Here is a 23,470-nt window from a genome sequence, read left to right on the forward strand (position 1 = left end):
ACAGTTTGGAATCAAGAATCAAAACTAAATCATGTTACCGATAATTGCAACTGCAATCAAAACGAGAGATGTCTTGACAATTTTCACAACAACATCTTCTTTAAATGACCTAGACTCAAGACCAAAGCAGATTTATTCAGCTCTTCTTTCAGAGTTCAGACTGCCTGTTATAAACACACTCAACCTGCGGCCTGACATCATTACTACACAGAGTCATGGCGGAAAATTCTAAACAAGGTTTATTCTGGTAACCCAGAATAATGTTTCACTTAAGAGCTCTTGAAGGTTTTATGAGATGGTCTGACCAGAAATGAGCTGACAAAAAATAAAAGCATTTGGTGTGACTGCAACTGGACTTCATTGGTAATAAAAAAGCAGACACGGCCACAGAGAGACTGGGGAAGGAGAGGACCACAACACCAATACACAACCTTGGGAAACCATATCATTACATTGTGAAGTCTGAGTTGCATTGTTAGCATGAGTGAAAGGCTCTAAAACAGGAAAGACGGGTTTATACCAGAGTTTTCTTTCTCAGCTCATGTAAGCTGATATCAAATGTCCATGTTTCCTAAAGCTCTTATCTGACTCATGATTACAGCAAAACAAACACTTGTGGAGTCTCAGCGATCATTCAATCTCTGGTGCTCACTGGCAGATATTACCGGTATGTTTCTGACCGGATGTACATGATCTGCTTTTTTATTTGACTTTGTCTCAACTTGTCTTTTCTATTGTAACTGTCACTTTTCTTTGGATGTCAGCTAACATTTCTGAGCTTGATGCTTTAAATGAATTCAACTGAACTTAGGTTGAATTCATTTGGTTTAAAAATTCTGCTGATGTTCAGGTGTATATCAGTATGTAGCGTCTCTACTTTAAAGAGTCCTCTCCTGCTGATGTTCAGGTGTATATCAGTATGTAGTGTCTCTACTTTAAAGAGTCCTCTCCTGCTGATGTTCAGGTGTATATCAGTATGTAGTGTCTCTACTTTAAAGAGTCCTCTCCTGATGTTCAGGTGTATATCAGTATGTAGCGTCTCTACTTTAAAGAGTCCTCTCCTGCTGATGTTCAGGTGTATATCAGTATGTAGTGTCTCTACTTTAAAGAGTCCTCTCCTGCTGATGTTCAGGTGTATATCAGTATGTAGTGTCTCTACTTTAAAGAGTCCTCTCCTGATGTTCAGGTGTATATCAGTATGTAGCGTCTCTACTTTAAAGAGTCCTCTCCTGCTGATGTTCAGGTGTATATCAGTATGTAGTGTCTCTACTTTAAAGAGTCCTCTCCTGCTGATGTTCAGGTGTATATCAGTATGTAGTGTCTCTACTTTAAAGAGTCCTCTCCTGATGTTCAGGTGTATATCAGTATGCAGTGTCTCTACTTTAAAGAGTCCTCTCCTGCTGATGTTCAGGTGTATATCAGTATGTAGTGTCTCTACTTTAAAGAGTCCTCTCCTGCTGATGTTCAGGTGTATATCAGTATGTAGTGTCTCTACTTTAAAGAGTCCTCTCCTGCTGATGTTCAGGTGTATATCAGTATGTAGTGTCTCTACTTTAAAGAGTCCCTTCCTGCTGATGTTCAGGTGTATATCAGTATGTAGTGTCTCTACTTTAAAGAGTCCTCTCCTGCTGATGTTCAGGTGTATATCAGTATGTAGTGTCTCTACTTTAAAGAGTCCTCTCCTGCTGATGTTCAGGTGTATCAGTATGTAGTGTCTCTCCTGGGACATGTCTCCATGCTTTAATGTTTAAAGCTCTTTATTTTTCTCATACTGCCTGTGCTACAGCACCTCTTTTCACCCTCTGTCTGAAACCAGAGCCCAGTCTGCTCTGATTGGTTGGCTGGCCAGCTCTGTTGTCAAAGTCAACACAGCAGTCTAACTTCAGAAACACCGGTACCTGACATCTCCATACTGTTTCATTTGTATTTCTTAAACCTTTTTTTTATTTGTGTATTATTATTATTACAGTTTTTTTTTTAAATAGCTTTTATAATTTTACTATTTTATATTTTTGGTTACGTGAAGTTCTTTCTGTGTCTGTATGCACCACTACCAAAGCAATTGTGTTTACCTACTTAATAAGACCGATTTGATTCGATTGTAAAGATGTTCATACAGCCCTTTAAATCGTTTGGTAAATAACTTTAACGTCAACTACTGAGATACACATCTGCTTTAAAGTAGTCCGTGCAAACTGATGCTTAAAGTTGCATTTCCTTCTGTCACAAAAGTCAACAAAGGAGTACAATGGAGGTGTTTCAGGCAGGAACTCATGGATTTTAGCCTTTGCAGACCATTTACATGCACCAAAACCTATATAACACACTTCAGGAGAGGGAAACCCCCAAAAGCATAATAGTGTCTCTCTAAAGGAAACTTTGGATCTTTTATTCTGTAGGTTCACTGTTAACAATCTACACTGTAACTCATAAAATGAATGCATATTTTGCATAATGTAGGCATTTAAAAGCCTCATATAAACTGTATATATCTGAGTAAGTCTAGAATATATGCTTAGCATGCTTCCGAGAGCCAGCTACAGATAAGCATATGAATCAATACATATACTGAATATTTATAGAGCTCATAATTAATAAACAAAAAATGCCAAAATTGCTTTTTATATATTTATATAATTCGCCCACACTAGTCCTAACTTTGGAGCTGGTAGCGGCTCGCTGCATGATAGCTGTTACCACTGTGAGAAGTGAGTGCCTTTGCCAACTGAGTGTCATAAAAGCATCCAGAGGCCCTGTTGATGTTCTGGCAAATCAGGATTATGATTCACTTTTAAAGACATTTCGTGTGGAATATCCATTTCACTGGAAGAACCATTTCGTCATCAGGGCAGTTGCAAAACGCCTGGAGCTGATCCAGCTCGGCTGAAGAGGAAATGTTTCTTTCACAGTTTACTGGTAAATGCTGCTCACTGTTGAGTCTGATTAGTACAATCAGCACAGAGTGAAACAGGGCAGATCAGCTGGATGTTCAGTATGAAAGCTGTTATCACGAACAAACAGGATGTATCTACAGCTCTGTACCCACTGCTGAGTGTCACAACTCTCAATTTCATTTTACCACACAGATATAGAGCCTGTATGTATCAGACTGTAATAATACATGCACAGAAACCTATAGAACACACTACAGGAGAGGGAAAAACTCCAAGAAGCAAATGCATTAAATATAAAATGAATCCCTGTTATGTATTACCCTCTTATGGATGTCTCCTCGACATTTCAATTTCCAACAATTATGATATTCTATTAGACATTATTTATCTGCTCGCAGTCTACACATTTCCCTTTCAGAGTGTTTCCCTCACCCCTTATCCATCAGAGTAAAAGCCTGAATGGAGACATCTAGTCAGCAGCCAGAGCGTGAAAAAGGGAGTGTTTGATTCAGTGACAATTGAAACTATTGAAACGTTTCAAGACCAGACACTATCTCTGCACAAAAACATACAAGAATGTTTGGCCAACAGCCCGTCCCCTTAACAAGGTCAGGTACGTGCCTTGTGTTTACATCAAACACATCCACAAATGCAGATATGAAAGAAATGCAGCTGTGGTGTCAGAGAACAGGAAATGATAACACTGTAGGTACAGTAGGGTTGAGGCTCAGGGTAAGGACTGGGTGTGGGCCGCTCTAGACTTTCAGTGGCAAATTCAGGGTTGAATGGATTTTAGAGCCACTAAACCTTTGCTAGTAAGATCAAAATAAACTGTGAAATACTAAAAATACCCACAAACTGTGGATTTCCCGCCTCACTGTGAGCCATATTAGCATCTTCAGAAAGTTTGACGTGTAACTGAAGCGTATTGTAACATGCCCAGATTTCCCAGGGATCAAAGCAGCAGTGATCGTGACATATCATGCTCCACTATGTTGACTACTTAAGTGCTTTCATTTTGGACGTGATGCTTTTGCATAATTCTGTGCGGAGGAATAGTATTACAAATCTCTCGACAAAAACCTACGAGTGTCTATTCAAATCTTTAGACGAGGACAGCTATGACAGTTGTTCCATACGAATGAATATAGCTCCTTCAGTCTCTTTTAAATGGGGGAAAAAATAAAGACATTTAAATCAAATCAAAAAAGGTTATGATATAAAACACATTGAAATGATCTCTCCCTCTGCAATAAAGAGGCAAATTGCACCCATTAAATGCAAAGCATGACAGACCAGTTTGTGCTTTAATCTTTATCAAAATATCTTTTGGGATTCTGACATGGGGGAGAAAGCTAATGCAGATTATGCATCATTTATGGTGCCATCAGTGACCGCAATATGGTTTTTGCGAATTAGCCCCTTAGTCTTGTTGTCACTTGTGAGTCAAGTAACAGTATAGAAATATCCCAAATACTTTAGAAATAAAAATAGTGAAATGAATGAACTTTTACATCGTACATTCAGCAGAATGACAATCCTCCAGCACCATTTCATCTGTACACACCAATTTGGGGCTGCCACTTCCTGTTTTCATTCTCCAATCAATTATATATATTTTTCTATAGCTGTTTAACTACTGTCACACACACTGCCTTCAGATTTGTCACAAAAAAAGTCAATATGATATTGCTGTGTAAAATGTGTCATTAGTACATATATAATAATAACTATTATTAACGATATAAATTAAGACAGACCATTTATAATGGAATCACAAATTGTACTGCCAGGAATGCAGTTGTGCAAGCTGGAATGAGAGACTTGATAATAACACAGGAGGTTGTGGAGGACCATAGCTGTACACACTGGGCCTTCCTTCCTGTGCAGACTCTAGCTGAAAGTGGCTGGAGCTTTAATAGGCTTCCCAAACCTCATCTCTAAACACTACCTGATAATAACGAATTAAGACATTCCAACCCTCCCTTCATGAGGCTGTAGCTGAAACGTGGACGGAAAAGTGGGAGAAAAGCAGAAACACATGGTTAAAGCTCATTCCCACTGCGGGCCTCCTCATTCTGGGGCCTTCATCAGTCTAGAGGAGCATCAAAGACCCAACATCATTAGCAAATAAACACGTTTTCGGTTTGATGGATGGGCACATGACTCTTAAAGCGTTATTGTCAGCATGCTTTTGAATAGCCAAGTCCATAGAGAATTGAAATTCCCTTTGAGGTTGGGAGTTGTCTCTAGTTAAGCTAGACCCGCACACTGTTTTTATTTAACATTCGTTTATAGGAGTGGACGTACATTTTGGACTTCGTTATACCATATCAGTGTCTTTTCCTGGTTTCAAAGAGGCCCTATTATGCCTTGTCGGGTCTTCCCTCTCCTGTAGGGTGTTATATAGGTTTCTGTACATGTAAATGGTCAGCAAAGGCTAAATTCCCTGTGTTCCCTCCGAGGGAGTTTCTGTCCCTCCCACCATTACTGTACATAGTGACATCACAATGTAACAATTGTGCTACTATTGGCTGGCACACCCGCACAGTGTACATGACAGGCTAAGGGGTGGTAAATCTCTAAATGGTTGATCACAATAGAGCCGGCCAGCTAACCAATCAGAGCAGACTGGGCTCTGGTTTCAGACAGAGGGTGAAAAGAGGTGCTGCAGCACAGGCAGTATGAGAAAAATAAAGAGCTTTCTGAACATTAAAGCATGGAGACATGTCCCAGGAGAGACAGTACTGATATACACCTGAAGCATAATGTAAAGTGATGTGATTGTCAGAAATTACCATTTCTAGCCGTTACTTTATTAGCTTTTACCCACTCAGAATGTATATCCATGTTCCTGATTGTATATATCCAAACTTTCATTCGGTGAATATTTTCTGAAGCATCATTAGTCAACCTTACAATATTGTCGCAATACCGATATTGGGGTACTTGATCGGGTAATTGTGATAGGTGCTCGTAATAGCAACTATTTGCACATACCACATACTACTAATACCCACCACTAGGACATTCTGTATTTATACAAAACAATGTGTCTCGCCCTATTGGGTCATTTGGGGACTTTCACAGGTAAATGTCAAAGAAAACCCATATAAGAGCCCCTTTTCCCTTTGTTTTCTGTTCCAGGAATGAACTCTTCATGCTCTATCAATCAGAAAATAAAAGAGTGTCCTGGTGTCTCAATAGACGTCGCCTCAAAGACGTACTCTATAACCAAGGGATAAAAACCAAGTCAAGCATGACTGAAACCTGATCACATATCAGTCCAACAATCTTTCCCTTCAGGCTGAAACGTTTTCATGATCTGCAGCTTTATTACACATTCATGTCAAAACTCTTCTTTATTCTGGACAGAAACCAAGCTTTGAGGATTAACTCCCCCCCAGCTGCCTCCAGCGGTATATGGGCTGTTGAAATGTCGCAGTAATCAGAGAACACAGAAATCCATTCAATTTTTATCAGCCACACATGTCCTGATAAAAGATAGCCCTGTATGCTGGAGACATGCCAAAAAGACGATTAGTGGTGAAGCATTGCACAAAGTAAAGCTTCGATGGAACTACATGAAGGCTTTGACCTCGCGAGCTGTGGAATCCATGTTGTGCATTCCAACTGTAGTGAACACACACACACACACACACACACACACACACACACACACACACACACACACACACACACACACACACACACACACACAGAAAGTATTCAGACCTCTTCACTTTTTTGTGTTGTACAAGACAAGGACAGTCCAAACATTCAGAGTTGAGTCATGAGAAATAAACAAAATGAAGCTCTTCTACATGTTGTTTGTGATTTTACACACATCTTCCGTACGCAATAAAGGGCAGATAGCACTCAGCTACAATATCATTCAGAGCACGATCACAACGTTTCAAGATCCACTCACTTTGTTATTATGTAAATATATAAAACTGCCATTTCTGTCCATAAATCTACACTCAACTACCCCTCAATGAGAAAGTGAAAACATGCTTCAAGAAATGATTGCAAATGTATAAAAGATCCAGACCTAAAATGTGTTTTTAAAAACAATAAATCGTAATTCACCTTGAAGAACAATCACAGCTTCAGTCTTTTTGGGGAACTCTGTACGGTTTAACAGACCTGGATTTTTTAAGTTCATCCCATTTTTCCTGGCACACTGAATGGTGAGCGTCTGTGAACTGCGATCTTCAGGTCCTTCCACAGATGGTATTCAGGTTTTAAGTCTGGGCTTTGGCTGGGACACTCAAGGACAGTCAGAAACTTGTCCCGAAGCCACTCCAGTGTGTCTTGGCTGTATTCTGTGGGTCATGTGGGTAGGCCGACAAGAAGGGTCCCAAGGGGTCCCTCAACGAAAAGCAATGGGATCTTTCCACTGGAAATTGGAGCACACCACTCCAATTTTAGCTGCTCTACACTGGCAACCGATAAAGCACAGAATTGATTTTAAAATACTTCTTTTAAATTACAAACCGCTAAATGGTCAGGCACCTTCGTACATAAAACGTCTTTTAATTCACTATTGCTAAAACACTACACTCCCTGGGTGCAGGTCTGTTAGTGGTGCCCAGAGTCCGCAAAACAAGATCAGTAGTCAGAGCGTTGAGCTATCAAGCGCCCTTGCTCTGGAACCAACTCGCTGGTTTAGTCAGATGCAGAGTGTCCAAACTGTTAAGAGTGCGTTGAAGACCTACATTTGAACAAAGCTTCAGTTAGAGCTGGCAGTTTAGGGGATTCATTTAATTTTTTTGATGGTACTTAATTGAAATAATCTGAATGTTTTATGTATTTTATTGTCTTTTGTTGTTATCTTGTTTTATTTGTATTTCTATATTACATACGCTATCTATCTGTAAGTCCATCATTTACAATGTTGTGGTTTGTTTTTAATCTGTAAAGCCCACTGAGACAAACATGTTTGGTGATATTGGGCTATACCAATAAACTTTGAATTGATTTGGTTTGATTTGGAATATTGTAGAAAATAAGTGTCAATGGTACTTTTAGTAATGTGGCAGCTGAGTGCAATTTGCCCGTAATAGTCGAGGGAAACGGAAGCAATTCATTTATTCATCACACATTTTCAGAAACAACATGTAGAAGAGCTTTATTTTGTTTATTTCTCATGACTCAACTCTGAATGCCAGGGCTGTCCTTATAAAAGATAAGATCTGTTTAATCTGAGTTTCTCCAGAAAGCGTCACTCAAAACAATGACAACACAACAACGTCGAGAGGTCTGAATACTTTGTGTGGCCACATTAACAACCCTCGCCAACAGTATAAAGCTGTGAGGGCAACAAAGCCAGAGTCGTGTTCGGACGTTTAGTAGTCTCATTTAGTCAGTTTAAGCAACTGCTGTTTTTAAAACACATAGAAGCTTCAGACATTCTCCAAGTTTACGGGACAATTTGATGTCGTAGGAAAATATCTTCAGTTCATATCAATCATATCAAAACATTTTTAATTGTGTAATCATTTCCAGGTTTAATGACGCAGCTCTGCAACATTCTAGTCATCCACCCCTTCATAATGCTGATCTAGATGTCGCCTCGAGTTGACTGATAACATGTAAAATAACTGGAAATGTTCTACCATCACACTAACATCTGGTCAATTCTCTACAGGAAGTTATAACAAACAGGAAGTTGCAGTTTTCCTCAAAAGGCACTGTTTATTGCAGAATTTGCCCTCAGGGAAAGAAACTATTAACCGTCCCTAACCAGCTTGGGTCCATCTGCAACTCCTTCTCACACATATAAATACCAAACTGCTAATAAATGTGGATCTTCAAGAATGCCAGTGAGGTCTAAAGCACTTTGGTATTCCAGTACTCACATAGCATAACAGAAATGCGTCCTGCTTGCATATCTGTGCAGTCTATATTGAGCAAAACCATTTTTTTCCATGTTGTATTTATGGTAAGGCCATGACAGGCAATTTGGTGTCACCACACCCACTCCCGCTCTAAAAGACCTTCTTCACAGGATCTGTTTTTGGCACTGGCATCCTATACTTAGTAGGCTGGTTTCATTCATGGACTGCTAGATGAATGGAGTGTTATATAGTCTGGTTTGACTCGTAGTGGCAGTGGCAGTATAAAGGCTAAACATAACAATATAATAAAGCTTTTTGAAGGGAATGAAAGAAGACTCTCTATCTAGGATGTCATGTGTTTTCACAGTGCATGTCAGGACAGTGTACAGAGTGACAGCTCTTTTAAATTACAGCACCCTATTAATAAGACTCCCTGCTGCATACAAACCTCTTTTCAGACTGACTTTTAGAATGTGTTGCTGTGTGCGGCTAAGTCTAATAATAACACCTTCATGAAAAAGATTTTTGACGAAGCTAAGGATATTCTCGCACACTAGCAAACACGCCCACACATTGTTCCATTTAACCTATACTGCCTTCGAATAGCGAGTTAAAAAAGAAAATGTCTCCATATGAGGGTAACTTGTCAGAAGTAATGCATTAAATGAAGTGTAAGGCTTTTGTTTTATCATAATATCAGTTGAAGATAATTGCAATTGGGTACATGTTCTTTTTAAACTTCAATTAAAGGACGTTCAAGGGACTTTCCGGTTAAGGTTGCAAAGGGGTTATTCTTTGCAACCTTTCCGGTAAGTTCCCATGCGAAGTTAAGCTGGGGAATTTTGGAAATATTCCATATTGGAAACTTTCCATGGCAATTAATGGGAATTGATGGGAACTAACTGGGAATTGATGCAATGGCATGAACAGATATATAAATAGTTAGGCTAGTTAAACAACTGGAATGGTCTTCAAAACATCTGGCAGGAGGCAGATAAAAACAGCATCACATTTGAGGTAGCTAGTATCTTTATAGGAGTGCCTCATAGATGGTAAATGAAGTGGTGCTTGCTATAGCTTATTTAGCATCTAAGTTATCAGCTAGCTATCTACTAGATGAATACATCTGAATGTGATATTTGCAATTTAAACATAAAATACATATATTACCCCATAATATCATCAAACCTTACTTCACTTTGTGTAGTCCACAGGTTCAAATGTGTGGCTTCAATACTCTTGTGCTTTGGGCTCAAAAGTGTGGTCCAGTCTTCTAGAACTCATTATTTGCATGTGATGGAGGAATGCACAGTGCCTGTAGTGGGTGTGGTCTCAATAGCCATGCAGTAAGCAGTGTGCTATGTGCATGTGATTGAGGAATGGCATGGATAATCAAGTGTACTTGAATGGCATCGGTTTGTTTAGGTCAATATTATGGCAAAATATACTTTCCCCAACTATATTTAAGTTCCCTATGAAGAGCCAACCTTCAATTTTGAAAATTCCCAGTTTACTCCTGTTTATTCCCTTAAATTCCTGTTTATTCCCTTAAATTCCTGTTTATTCCCTTAAATTCCTGTTTATTCCCTTAAATTCCTGTTTATTCCCTTAAATTCCTGTTTATTCCCTTAAATTCCTGTTTATTCCCTTAAATTCCTGTTTATTCCCTTAAATTCCTGTTTATTCCCATAAATTCCTGTTTATTCCCTTAAATTCCTGTTTATTCCCTTAAATTCCTGTTTATTCTCTTAAATTCCTGTTTATTCCCTTAAATTCCTGTTTATTCCCTTTATTCCTTTAAATTCCTGTTTATTCCCTTTATTCCTTTAAATTCCTGTTTATTCTCTTAAATTCCTGTTTATTCCTTTAAATTCCTGTTTATTCCCTTAAATTCCTGTTTATTCTCTTAAATTCCTGTTTATTCCCTTAAATTCCTGTTTATTCCCTTTATTCCTTTAAATTCCTGTTTATTCCCTTTATTCCCTTAAATTCCTGTTTATTCCCTTAAATTCCTGTTTATTCCTTTAAATTCCTGTTTATTCCCTTAAATTCCTGTTTATTCCCTTAAATTCCTGTTTATTCCCTTAAATTCCTGTTTATTCCCTTAAATTCCTGTTTATTCCCTTAAATTCCTGTTTATTCCCATAAATTCCTGTTTATTCCCTTAAATTCCTGTTTATTCCCTTAAATTCCTGTTTATTCTCTTAAATTCCTGTTTATTCTCTTAAATTCCTGTTTATTCCCATTAACATTCCTGTTTATTCGCTTTATTCCTTAAATTCTGTTTATTCCCTTAAATTCCTGTTTATTCCCTTAAATTCCCTGTTTATTCTCATAAATCCTGTTTATACCCTTGAAATTCCTGTTTAATCTCCTTAACTTCCTGTTTATTCCCTTAAAATTCCTGTTTCTTCCCAAAATTCCTGTTTATTCCCTAATCTGTAATTCCCTTAACGTCCTGTTTATTCCCTTAAAATTCCTGTTTATTCTCTTAAATTCCTGGTTTATTCCCTTAAATTCATGTTAATTCCCTTAAATTCCTGTTTATTCCCTAATTCCAGTTTATCCCATAAATTCCAGTTTATTCCCTTAAATTCCTTGTTTATTCCCTCTCCCTTAATTCCTGATTTATTCACCTAAATTCCTGTTATTCCCATTAAATTCCTGTTTATTCCCTTAAATTCCTGTTTATTCCTCTTAAATTCCTGTTTATTCCCTTAAATTCCTGTTTATTATTCCTTAAATTCCTGTTTATTCTCTTAAATTCCTGTTTATTCCTTTAAATTCCTGTTTATTCTCTTAAATTCCTGTTTATTCCCTTTATTCCTTTAAATTCCTGTTTATTCTCTTAAATTCCTGTTTATTCTCTTAAATTCCTGTTTATTCCCTTTATTCCTTTAAATTCCTGTTTATTCCCTTAAATTCCTGTTTATTCCTTTAAATTCCTGTTTATTCCCTTAAATTCCTTTTTATTCCCTTAAATTCCTGTTTATTCCCTTAAATTCCTGTTTATTCCCTTAAATTCCTGTTTATTCCCTTTATTCCCTTTAAATTCCTGTTTATTCCCTTAAATTCCTGTTTATTCCCTTAAATTCCTGTTTATTCTCTTAAATTCCTGTTTATTCCTTTAAATTCCTGTTTATTCCCTTAAATTCCTGTTTATTCTCTTAAATTCCTGTTTATTCCCTTAAATTCCTGTTTATTCTCTTAAATTCCTGTTTATTCCCTTAAATTCCTGTTTATTCCCTTAAATTCCTGTTTATTCCCTTAAATTCCTGTTTATTCCTTTAAATTCCTGTTTATTCCCTTAAATTCCTGTTTATTCTCTTAAATTCCTGTTTATTCCCTTAAATTCCTGTTTATTCTCTTAAATTCCTGTTTATTCCCTTAAATTCCTGTTTATTCCCTTAAATTCCTGTTTATTCCTTTAAATCCTGTTTATTCCCTTAAATTCCTGTTTATTCCCTTAAATTCCTGTTTATTCCCTTAAATTCCTGTTTATTCCCTTTAAATTCCTGTTTATTCCCTTTAAATTCCTGTTTATTCTCTTAAATTCCTGTTTATTCCCTTAAATTCCTGTTTATTCCCTTAAATTCCTGTTTATTCTCTTAAATTCCTGTTTATTCCCTTAAATTCCTGTTTATTCCCTTAAATTCCTGTTTATTCCCTTAAATTCCTGTTTATTCCTTTAAATTCCTGTTTATTCCCTTAAATTCCTGTTTATTCTCTTAAATTCCTGTTTATTCCCTTAAATTCCTGTTTATTCTCTTAAATTCCTGTTTATTCCCTTAAATTCCTGTTTATTCCCTTAAATTCCTGTTTATTCCTTTAAATTCCTGTTTATTCCCTTAAATTCCTGTTTATTCCTTTAAATTCCTGTTTATTCCCTTAAATTCCTGTTTATTCCCTTAAATTCCTGTTTATTCCCTTAAATTCCTGTTTATTCCCTTTAAATTCCTGTTTATTCCCTTTAAATTCCTGTTTATTCTCTTAAATTCCTGTTTATTCCCTTAAATTCCTGTTTATTCCCTTTAAATTCCTGTTTATTCCCTTTAAATTCCTGTTTATTCCTTTAAATTCCTGTTTATTCCCTTAAATTCCTGTTTATTCTCTTAAATTCCTGTTTATTCTCTTAAATTCCTGTTTATTCTCTTAAATTCCTGTTTATTCCTTTAAATTCCTGTTTATTCCCTTAAATTCCTGTTTATTCTCTTAAATTCCTGTTTATTCTCTTAAATTCCTGTTTATTCCTTTAAATTCCTGTTTATTCCCTTAAATTCCTGTTTATTCTCTTAAATTCCTGTTTATTCCCTTAAATTCCTGTTTATTCCCTTAAATTCCTGTTTATTCCCTTAAATTCCTGTTTATTCCTTTAAATTCCTGTTTATTCTCTTAAATTCCTGTTTATTCCCTTAAATTCCTGTTTATTCCCTTAAATTCCTGTTTATTCCCTTAAATTCCTGTTTATTCTCTTAAATTCCTGTTTATTCCCTTAAATTCCTGTTTATTCTCATAAATTCCTGTTTATTCCTTTAAATTCCTGTTTATTCCCTTAAATTCCTGTTTATTCCTTTAAATTCCTGTTTATTCTCTTAAATTCCTGTTTATTCCCTTAAATTCCTGTTTATTCTCTTAAATTCCTGTTTATTCCTTTAAATTCCTGTTTATTCCCTTAAATTCCTGTTTATTCCCTTAAATTCCTGTTTATTCTCTTAAATTCCTGTTTATTCCTTTAAATTCCTGTTTATTCCTTTAAATTCCTGTTTAACGAAATACGTATCAATGTTAACATTGAACTTTTTTGAGGCATTCTGCATGTGAAACAATAACAATGCTGGTGACACACGGCATACAGCAGAACAAAGCCTACTTAGCAACGTTAAGTAAAATAAATGTGTCTATTCTTGCACAGAACATACTGTCATGGCTTACAGTCAGTGCTGGAATCACTAGAATTTAATAGTCAGGTGAAGTACAAGTACCTCAAAATGTACTTGTACTTCACCTGACTATTTAAATGTTATGCTACTTTATACTTCTATTCTAAGGTATTTTGGAAGCTGATAGGGTACATTTCACTTTACTACATTCATCTACATTTACTAAGATACTTTATAGATTCAGATTACTAGCAACATTTACAAAGTAACTTATAAATAAACATAGCCATACAATTAAAGGTTAAGACATCCAGTAGAAGTGTATAGTAAAGTTAGCTCCACCACTACCAGCTGTGATAAACGCATTTATGCATCAGTTAATCGCATTTAATATATGTGATTCTGAAATGGGCTATGACACACAATAACTACTTTGGATATTGAAGTTTATTTTAAAGATAACACTTTTGTACTTTGGACCTTAAATTGTAGAACAGCTTTTTTACAATTTGGTTTTGCTACTTATACTCAAGTAAATGATCTGAGTAGTTTTTCCAACACTGCTTACAATGATCCATGTCTATTTAAACACTTTTGAGGCCTTGATTTTGACCCTTACATTCACAAACTTGGAACAATGTTCAGCCATTAAATATAGTCATAAATGCATATTTATGGCATCTCCTAACATATTATTGAATGTTCTTCAGATAAGTCTCGTCTATAAACAATCAGTTTAGTAGTGATTTACTATACAGTTCAAATAAAACCAATCAGATCCAGACACTGACACACACTGACACACACACTCACACGGTAACTTTCCCGCTCCACTGACAGCTTCTGGTTTTCTTGTTTTCATTTTTTCAGTTACAAGCCAAGAGGGATGACTCATAGCTGTTTGGCAACAGCTCTGGAGAAGCAAGAAGTTCATCCACATTAAATTCCCAGCACTGGAATTCTGATTAATATTCAGACTTCATCATAGAACTACTACTACTGTCAAAATGACCAATTATGCCACCCTTTAAAGCATTTTTGTCAGGAAATTAAATGTTTTCAAGTCCTCTAAATGCTTCTAATGCTACTTTAGTTTCCATGGAAGGCGGCGCTGTCAGACATTCCTGCCCAAGAGTACCAGCATGCAGGAGAAGTGACAGAAGATGATGCATGCATGCAAATCCAACACTGTATAAATCTCAAGCTCAAAATACTGGCGTTTTGTTTTGTTAACAGCAAGTGCCACATTTCCTTTGGGTCCCAATAAATGTCAAGGAAATGTCCTCAGGCATGCTGTCAAGCTCATACAACTTTACAAAGACTCCGGGCATTGAGAGGGTGAATGGCTTTCTTAAAGGGGCCTTATAATGCTAATTTTCACATCTGTATTTTGTGCCTCTACTGTGACATAATTCATGCTTTTATGTTCAAAAAGGTCTTTATTTTTCTCATTTCGCTGGCCTGCTTTGTTGTGATTGGTTAACCACTTGAAGATGTCCCAACTATCACGTACAATGTGTTGGAGCGCTAGTCAATAGAATAGAAAAACCTACAGGGGAGCATAATAAAAGTGTAATTGGGCCCCAAATAGTAAATTCACAATAACTTTTTCCATAACAAATAAATGCCAAGTAAAGAAAATTCTTCAAAGCAATTCTTCACCAAATCCCTGAAGTCAAAAGTTTTTGATCTCAAATCACAGCATGTTCTTGTATGGTGCTCCTCAAGGTTTTGGTGTCTTAATGTTGTATTTGAGTATTTTTTGTTAATTCTTGTGACTTTCCAAGTGTGTGACAATGATATTAACCCAACAATTATGAGACATAATGAAGAATGGGAATGGGCTTCCATCAAAATGTTCTAAGCAGTTATGCATTCTAATATTTCCCCCTTTACTTTATCTACATAATATTATGTAGCCTTTATTTTGAATTCTTTAATGTGACCTTTAGAGCTTTGGTTTATTTTCTACATACTTTTTTAACTGTCTTTCAAGTTAAATTTGATCAAATCCAATAGCTTTGACAAATGATTAATTCAAGGTTCAGGTTACGAAGGTCGATTCACAAACAGGCATATTTTCCTGGTGAATCACACCTCCTACACATGTGGGTGTGAGGCCTCAGACAATTTGGTGCTACTAGATTGAAAAGCCACAAGTATCCAATGATCCCAAGAAATGCAGAAGAATTTGATTCCGAAGCCGGGAGAACAAATCCTCCATTTGATTTTCACTTTCATGAAAAGCCTGAGGTCATTCCAGGTCTTGTGGGAGGTTGGCTGCCTGACAGCTGCACAGCCACACACTCTTGGACTCATCGGACTCCATAGTGTTACACAGCTACACAGGCCTTCTGTTCCAACTGCTTGATGAAGATTACAAAAACGTCCTTTTTCATGCAGCTTGATTAAAGATGGGAGGAAGCGGCAGATATACAGTGGAGGAAATAAGTATTTGGACCAGCGCCCTCAGTCTGGGGCTCCACCCTCTAAGACCTCGCCTCTTGGGGCATCAATGATCATGAGAAAGGTGAGGGGTCAGCCAAGAACTACAGGAGGGACTTGCTAATGACCTGAAGGCAGCTGGGACCACAGTCACCAAGAAAACTGTTGGTACCACACTGCACAGTAATGGATGAAAATCCTGCAGCACCCCTGCTCAAGAAGGCAGATGTACAGGCCGTCTGAAGTCTGCCGGTGATCCTCTGAAGGATTCAGAGAAGGCTTATGAGAAGGTGATGTGGTCAGATGAGACCAAAATCAAGATCTTAGGCATCAACTCGACATGTTGTGTTTGGAGGAAGAGAAATGCTGCCTATGACCAGAAGAACACCATCCCCAGAGTCAAGCATGGAGGTGGAAACATGATGCTTTGGGGGGTTCTCTGCTAAGGGGACAGGGCGGTTCACCATATCGAGGGGAGGATGGAGGGGGACATGTTTCGTAGAATATTGGCTGATAACCTCCTTCCCCTAAGGCATGTTCTGCAAGGGGATCAAATACTTATTTCCCTCAATTAAATGCATATTAATTTTTAGTTTTTTTTAATGTACATTTCTGGATAATGTACATTTCTCTCACTGTGAAAATAAACCTACCATAAAAAATACAGACTGCTCATTTCTTTGTAAGTGGGTAAACTAACTAATTTGGCATGGGATCAAATGCTTATTTCCTCCACTGTATAAATAGCCTAGCATGCTTTTTATCTTCAGATCTGTTTGATTCTTTCTTGACTTGCATGTAGTGTGAGATAAACTATCAAACTATGTCTAAATTGTCACATGCAGCATATTCCCACAGTGTCCACCCACTCATTCTCTACCGCTCAACCAACAGTTCCACATAATGACCTCAACCACCTACAGACGCAGTGTCCCAGAACGCACCGCTCACCGCTGTGTTCTATCTTCTTTGGTTTGACGCTTTGCTGTAGCTCAACATCCTGTACGCCCCTGCACTACTGTCTCAGATCCCATCTGAGAAGTGAAACAGAGACAGCATCATAGGTGAGATGCACCTTCTCTTCAACTCCCGCTGCACTGGGATGCATATCTGCACGGCTCTATTGTGCGGTGTACTATTTTATATTGTCTGGTTAAAGGGCTTAGTGTCTATACTTCATTCTCCACTAACATTTTCATTCAGATAATATCAGTACTTCAAGCTTCTGAAACTTAATATTTTTCAATCAGGAAACAGATGTTGATAACTTTCATTGAGGGCTGCAACAAACGGTTATTTTTATTATGGGATAGTCTGCAGATTATTATATGAATTAATAAAATATCAGACAAAAGTGAAAAATGTCCTTCCCACAAAGAAAAACACCTCTCAATGTCTTGATTTGTCACAAAAGACAAAGATATTCAGTTGATAAAAAATAGAAAAGTATAATCTAGAAATTATAGGAGCTTTGGGGAACTCTTTAAAAGAAAATTACTTTAAAGAGGCCTTTTTATGCTTTTTGGGTTTCCCCTTTCCTGTAGAGGGTTACATAGGCTTTGTGCATGTAAATGGTCTGCAAAGGCTAAAATCCCTGTGTTCCCAGTGAGTTTCTCTTCCAGCCCTGCCTGAAGTGCCTCCACTGGACTCGTTTGATTACTTCTGTAACATAGGGATATCACTATGTGACGCTGGCGCCTCTATTGTCTATCACTCCAACAAATTGTATGGATCAGAGCAGACTGGGCTCTGGTTTCAGACAGAGGGTGAAAAGAAGTGCTGCAGCACAGGCAGTATGAGAAAAATAAAGAGCTTTCTGAACATTAAAGCATGGAGACATGTCCCAGTAGAGGAGCAAATACTGATATACACCTGAAAATGATCAGAATAGACCCTTTCAAAGGCTGGATTATTGTAAAATCAAACCGTTTTATCTGTATTTTTCTTTCATCTACCTTTTGATTCGTCCCTAAATTTAACAAACTAAACCCTATTTCCAGTAGTGTTTATTTGTATTTTTTTAAAGTCAGGACTTCAAGTGACAGATGTTGGAGCTTCCATCCAAGGCTCTGTGAAAATCTGGTTTTTAATTATAGTTTAGGCAGTTCAGCGTTCAATCTAATAAAATAAAATGACAGGAAGGATGGAGGGCCGGAACAAAACCTTTTCATTGTAGTTAATTGCTAAAGCTTGTTGCACTAAACATTCTCATCACTAACACCAATCAATCTATTTCAATCAATATTTCAACAAATTCAGTCAGCCTGAAAGACTGTCAAAAAGCAAGAGGGGGCGTGACATGTGAGTGCACAGCGCTGGCAGCGATCCCCATACTGTTGCTGCTTCTGTCATATCAGGCTGAAACAGACACAAACATTATGCAAGATCCTGCTTGCTCTGCATACAGATAACAAACAGTGAGCGAGGCTGTGGACTGCTGATGGAACATAAATCTCTGCGGAGCGATGATCTCACTGAGTGAAGGGCATTTATAGTCAAAGATTTTTCAACCAGAACACATTCATCTTTTGGATCTTAAGCTTAAGTTTACAAGGAGTTGTTTTTGTTCTTTCTGATTCACACGCCTGGTGCCAGAGACTTGTGCTGGATATGACAGGACTGTTTTTGTTGATACAACACCTGAGTTTCATTGCTTAACTTACATTAAAACAACTCTTTGAGAAATAGGTCAATGGATGGTTTTCTCTTCAGTAAAATTAGATCCGATTGGCAGAATTCTGCTTCAGATCAGGGACTTTTAACTAGAGAAACAAAACTAACAGAAACCATGAATCTGACCGGAGAAACGCTATTCGGTCATTAACCAAGAACGCTTTAAGCCATAACTGTTTACCTCCAGACTCCAGACACACAGCATGCCTGGTCTTCTGTGAAGAAGCAGTATTATTATCATTCTAGGAAAAACACTGAAAAGGCTGCTGATGCAATTTCCTGCTGTTCTCTGCACAACTTGTCCTTAAAGTGTTTGTTATTCCAACTTTAAAAAAGACAAATGTGGAGGATAATTATGATTTCATACAAGTTGTTACTCTTATTGTCTTAGCTATCATTACTGTTAGCTACAACAGTCCAACAAGGCAAGAAACAAACTTTAAAAATGATATAGAAAATGTGAGTCAACCGATGTTTTGCTATTTTTGTTTGACATTTAAAAAGAAATGCAGTACAAATGTGTTTGGCAGAGATTCACTTCTTTTTTAAAAAGATTTTGCAAGCTGTGTGTGGATTTGACCACCGCCAACAACATTGCTTTATAAAAATGTTGCATTGAGCTCCTTTACAACAACAAAAAATACAGAAAATAGGTAATTCAATTAAATACGTGTTTGTGTGTGTGTGTGTGTGTGTGTGTGTGTGTGTGTGTGTGTGTGTGTGTGTGTGTGTGTGTGTGTGTGTGTGTGTGTGTGTGTGTGTGTGTGTGTGTACAAATAAAGTACAATGAAGCGCAAAAAAGGCTGAACCTCATTGACGGAGCATCTAAACTCATCTGAGTACACCAAAACAAGACACATCATCAGCGGTTATTCGTCCAGTTTACCGCTGTTGCTATACTGTTGATCAGTACGCTTTTGGGCGATAGCTTACATACATTTAATGCACTTTGGATGACAGGGGGGGTTTGCTACCACATTGAAGTTTTCTAACTGTTCAAGGTCACAGTGAGTGCCACCTGTTATCCCGTCATTATGCTCTGACTATATTTTTGGCCATTACAGGCCGCCATAGGCTGTCCAGAGGAAGATGTTGTCAATTTCTCAGCCGCTAAGCATGTGTGTATATTATGGGCCCTATTCTATTCATTTCAGGTTCATTTTTGTTTTGTTCCTCTCCTGGGACATGTCTCCATGCTTTAATGTTCAGAAAGCTCTTTATGTTTCTCATACTGCCTGTGCTGCAGCACCTCTTTTCACCCTCTGTCTGAAACCAGAGCCCAGTCTGCTCTGATTGGTTAGCTGGCTAACTCTATTGTTATTGGTCAACCACTTAAAGATGTCCCACGCCTTATCACGTACAATGTGTTGGAGTATATATATATATATATATAGATATATATATATAGATATATATATATATATATCTATATATATATATATAGATATATATATCTATATATATATATAGATATATATATATCTATATATATAGATATATATCTATATATATATATATCTATATATATATATAGATATATATATATAGATATATATATATAGATATATATATATTCTGTATATATCACAGGCAATACGGGTGGAGATAGAATATGTTTCCTGGCATCGGATTGTTATCAGTGCATCACAAACCAGTCAGCTGATGGTAAGACTCATGTACAACAGAGCTGAACAGTGTCAGTAAAACCACATTACATATCTTAAAGTTACTGAATCGACTTCATTATAAAGCATTAGTAGATCATTTCTGTTTAAAACAGAGATCTTCATTGAGGTAAGTGGCAGCCTCTACACTATATTTTACTCTTGCCTACAGCACTGAGTCACAGCAGCCTTGCCTACATATGCTGGCGAAGACTTCATGTGATATTTACTGTTCCCCAGTGCCGTGCCGCCCCACCAATTTACAAGACAAGTAAACACAACATCAGCACATAAGGTGGGAGCAGGGTCTACAGATGTGTAACAAAAGCAGCATTGTGCAACACTGTTATAGCTCCTATTAAACTGTCAGCCGTGGGGAAAGAGCAGGTCGAGCTTTTGAAACCTTCAGTACTGTTGCTGCTTGCAAAAAGTCTTGGGAAGCAGACTGTTAAAGGATCATATACAAAACATTATATAAACGTTATGCTTGTTTTGCATCTTTAAGCAGACAGCAGAGTTTTCTTTGATCTCTGACAGCTCTGCTGATTCAACTGCTGACAACTGCCGCCAGGATTCATCCATTAAAACCTCATTAACACTCAAAAGTGATCTGTTTCATTTTGAAAAGTCAGCTTTTTGAAAACCAACATGGCTCAGTTCAAAATTTTGTTTCAAAACAAAACTCCTCATCTCTTCCCCTTAGTTTTAGCAACCGTATGATTTGTAATGTGAACTACAGTGGTGGAAAGTAACTAAGTGCATTTACTCAAGTATTTTTTGACATATTTGTACTTTACTTGAATATTTCCATTGAATGCTACTACATACTTCTATTCCGTTACATTTTGAAAGCCAGTATTTAAGGCTTTACTCCACTAAATTTATTTTACACTCACAGTTACTTTGTACATATAAAACACATGATAAACTGATGTGGTATAAGCGGTACTGTACTCCTAATCTACACAGTATTTCACATATCTAAATTTGGTCCACATTTACAAACTACAATAATAAAAAAAGAAATACTCTTCTAAATGATCTGAGTATTTCTTCTAACACTTGTTAACTAAGTTAGCTGCCAGTTCACATTAATCATAACAGATGTTGATAGTTAGGAAGGCTCATTGCAAACATTACAAGTCTAAAATGTGAATGGCTAAAGTATCATGCACTAAAACCAAAACTAGCCATCAGCAGAAACAGTCACTAGAGCAGCTGCTTGCCAACACTGCAGGATCTGCAGCAGGACCTACACACCTTCAGTTTCTCAAGAGCTGTCATTGTATAACAGTTTGGATCAAGAAGTGCACTATTTTGAACAGCAAAAGTGTACAGGGCGTTTCCTGATGGTATACATATGAAGCCGAAGAATAAGTAAAACTGTGCAAAATGTTTAAGCACCACTAAACTTCATTGAGAAGTTGCAAAACCCGCCTGTTGTGCCACTATCATCTTCCAAGGCTACCAATTAATGCGATAGGAAGTATTACGAAATAACTGTAAAACTTTATTACAAGAGCTGCTTTAAGGAAGATGTGAGGCTGGACGACACTGAAAAGTGTGCATTTATGTCAAATGCTGTAAATCATGCTTACCGTTTTGTTTTGTTGATGATAAGCAAGATTGTTGCCACTGTATTGTAATTTAGCAAAGTGTTCCCTCCATAACCATGTGTGCGACATATCCAAATACAGACAGCGGGGTTTTTATAATGCTGTTGTCAGAAGAAAAAAAGCACACAACAGAGACAAAAAAGACAGGTTATTTGCTTTTTCACTCACCCAAACTGTTTGTAGATGAATCCATAATCCGAAATTGAACTTCTGGAAGATTTCTTTAGAAGGGAAGCCTGGACCGAGGTGTGTTTTCCATGCTGAGAGGAGTGTCAGCAGTCACACTCTGGGGACGTGTGTCAAACTCCCGGGGTTAGCATCAACAACACCGGAAACGGGGGCTGTTTTCCTGTAAAAAAGGAAGGCTGCTGTTTGTTAAACCATAGAAACAAATAATAATAAATAACTAAATCACGTGAATATCAATTAATTACATAAATTAGGGTAAATAAAGGAACGAACTTAAAACACAGACACATCGCTGGGGGGAAAATTCAACGTGCCTCCGGAAGTGGTGTAGCTCATTATGGCTAGCTTGATGCTATTCGTTTCAGGGCACCATGCAGAGATGCGTTACGAAAGTCAAAAGCTGTATCAAAGTTCTATAAGCTCTCTCCAACAGTCTTCATTCTCCTTGTGTGACGCAGTAAACACTATCTAGCAGGAGTGTTAAAAAAAAGAAAGCCGTTTGAGGAAACTTACACACATTTCTCCTCGCCTGTCAAATCAAAGCTGTTCGTTTGAAAGCTATTTGGCGCCACTACGCGGCACTGTCATGTAGTGCACGCGCATTTCATCAGTGTAGAGCAGAAACTATGATTTACGGATTTACGTTTTAATTCTGTGTTTGTCAATCTTACCACCAAAATGTCCTTAAAGTACTAAAAGTGAAAGTGCTGAATAATTGCACATTTAAGCACCATATATATTTTACATTTTTGTAAAATAAAATATGTCTTTTTCATAATTATAATGCAATAATGTGTTTATCACTTCAATGTTGCACCCGGTAAAAGTAGGGTTTATTTGAATTACTTAATTTACTACTGGGTAGCTTAACCTATAATAGTATATAATAATTTATCAGTTTATTTATAATGTTTATGAATAATCTAAAAGTGCAAAGTAGGTAGTAACTAAATATGTTAAATAAATGTAGTGGAGTAAAAAGTACAACATTTGCCTACAAATTGTTGTTGAGTAAAAGTATAAAATATGATGGCGTGAAAATACTCAAGGAATGGACAGTGCCTAAATTCTTTACTTGAGTACAGTACAAAAGTACTTCGTTACATTACAACATTTTTCATGTTTCCTTTCACATAATTTGACTTTCTATAACGAAAATAGGAGCAACAATAAATTGACGAGAGTCCATTTTAGAGAAATCTCAAACAGTTTCAAAAGGCGTTCAGCAGCACCGTCAGTGGTTGCGGAACCTTTATTCGCCCATGT

General features: G+C 37.1%; 1 protein-coding gene across 3 annotated transcripts in view; it reads right to left on the reverse strand.

The window, feature by feature from the left end:
• The window catches only part of eml3 (EMAP like 3), a 52,202-nt gene extending 29,514 nt beyond the window's left edge, over positions 1-22,688 (reverse strand). For all 3 annotated transcript variants that reach the window (XM_063900542.1, XM_063900539.1, XM_063900538.1), the window contains exons 1-2: positions 22,478-22,688; positions 22,184-22,364 (exon numbers count right to left, since the gene is read on the reverse strand). In XM_063900542.1, the coding sequence (XP_063756612.1) occupies positions 22,184-22,208 (25 nt within the window). In that variant the 5' untranslated portion in view covers positions 22,209-22,364; positions 22,478-22,688. The remainder of the gene's footprint in view (positions 1-22,183; positions 22,365-22,477) is intronic.
• Between the last annotated feature and the right edge of the window lie 782 nt (positions 22,689-23,470).

Source organism: Eleginops maclovinus, chromosome 14 (genome assembly GCF_036324505.1).
Source record: "Eleginops maclovinus isolate JMC-PN-2008 ecotype Puerto Natales chromosome 14, JC_Emac_rtc_rv5, whole genome shotgun sequence".
Taxonomy (NCBI): Eukaryota; Metazoa; Chordata; class Actinopteri; order Perciformes; family Eleginopidae; genus Eleginops; species Eleginops maclovinus.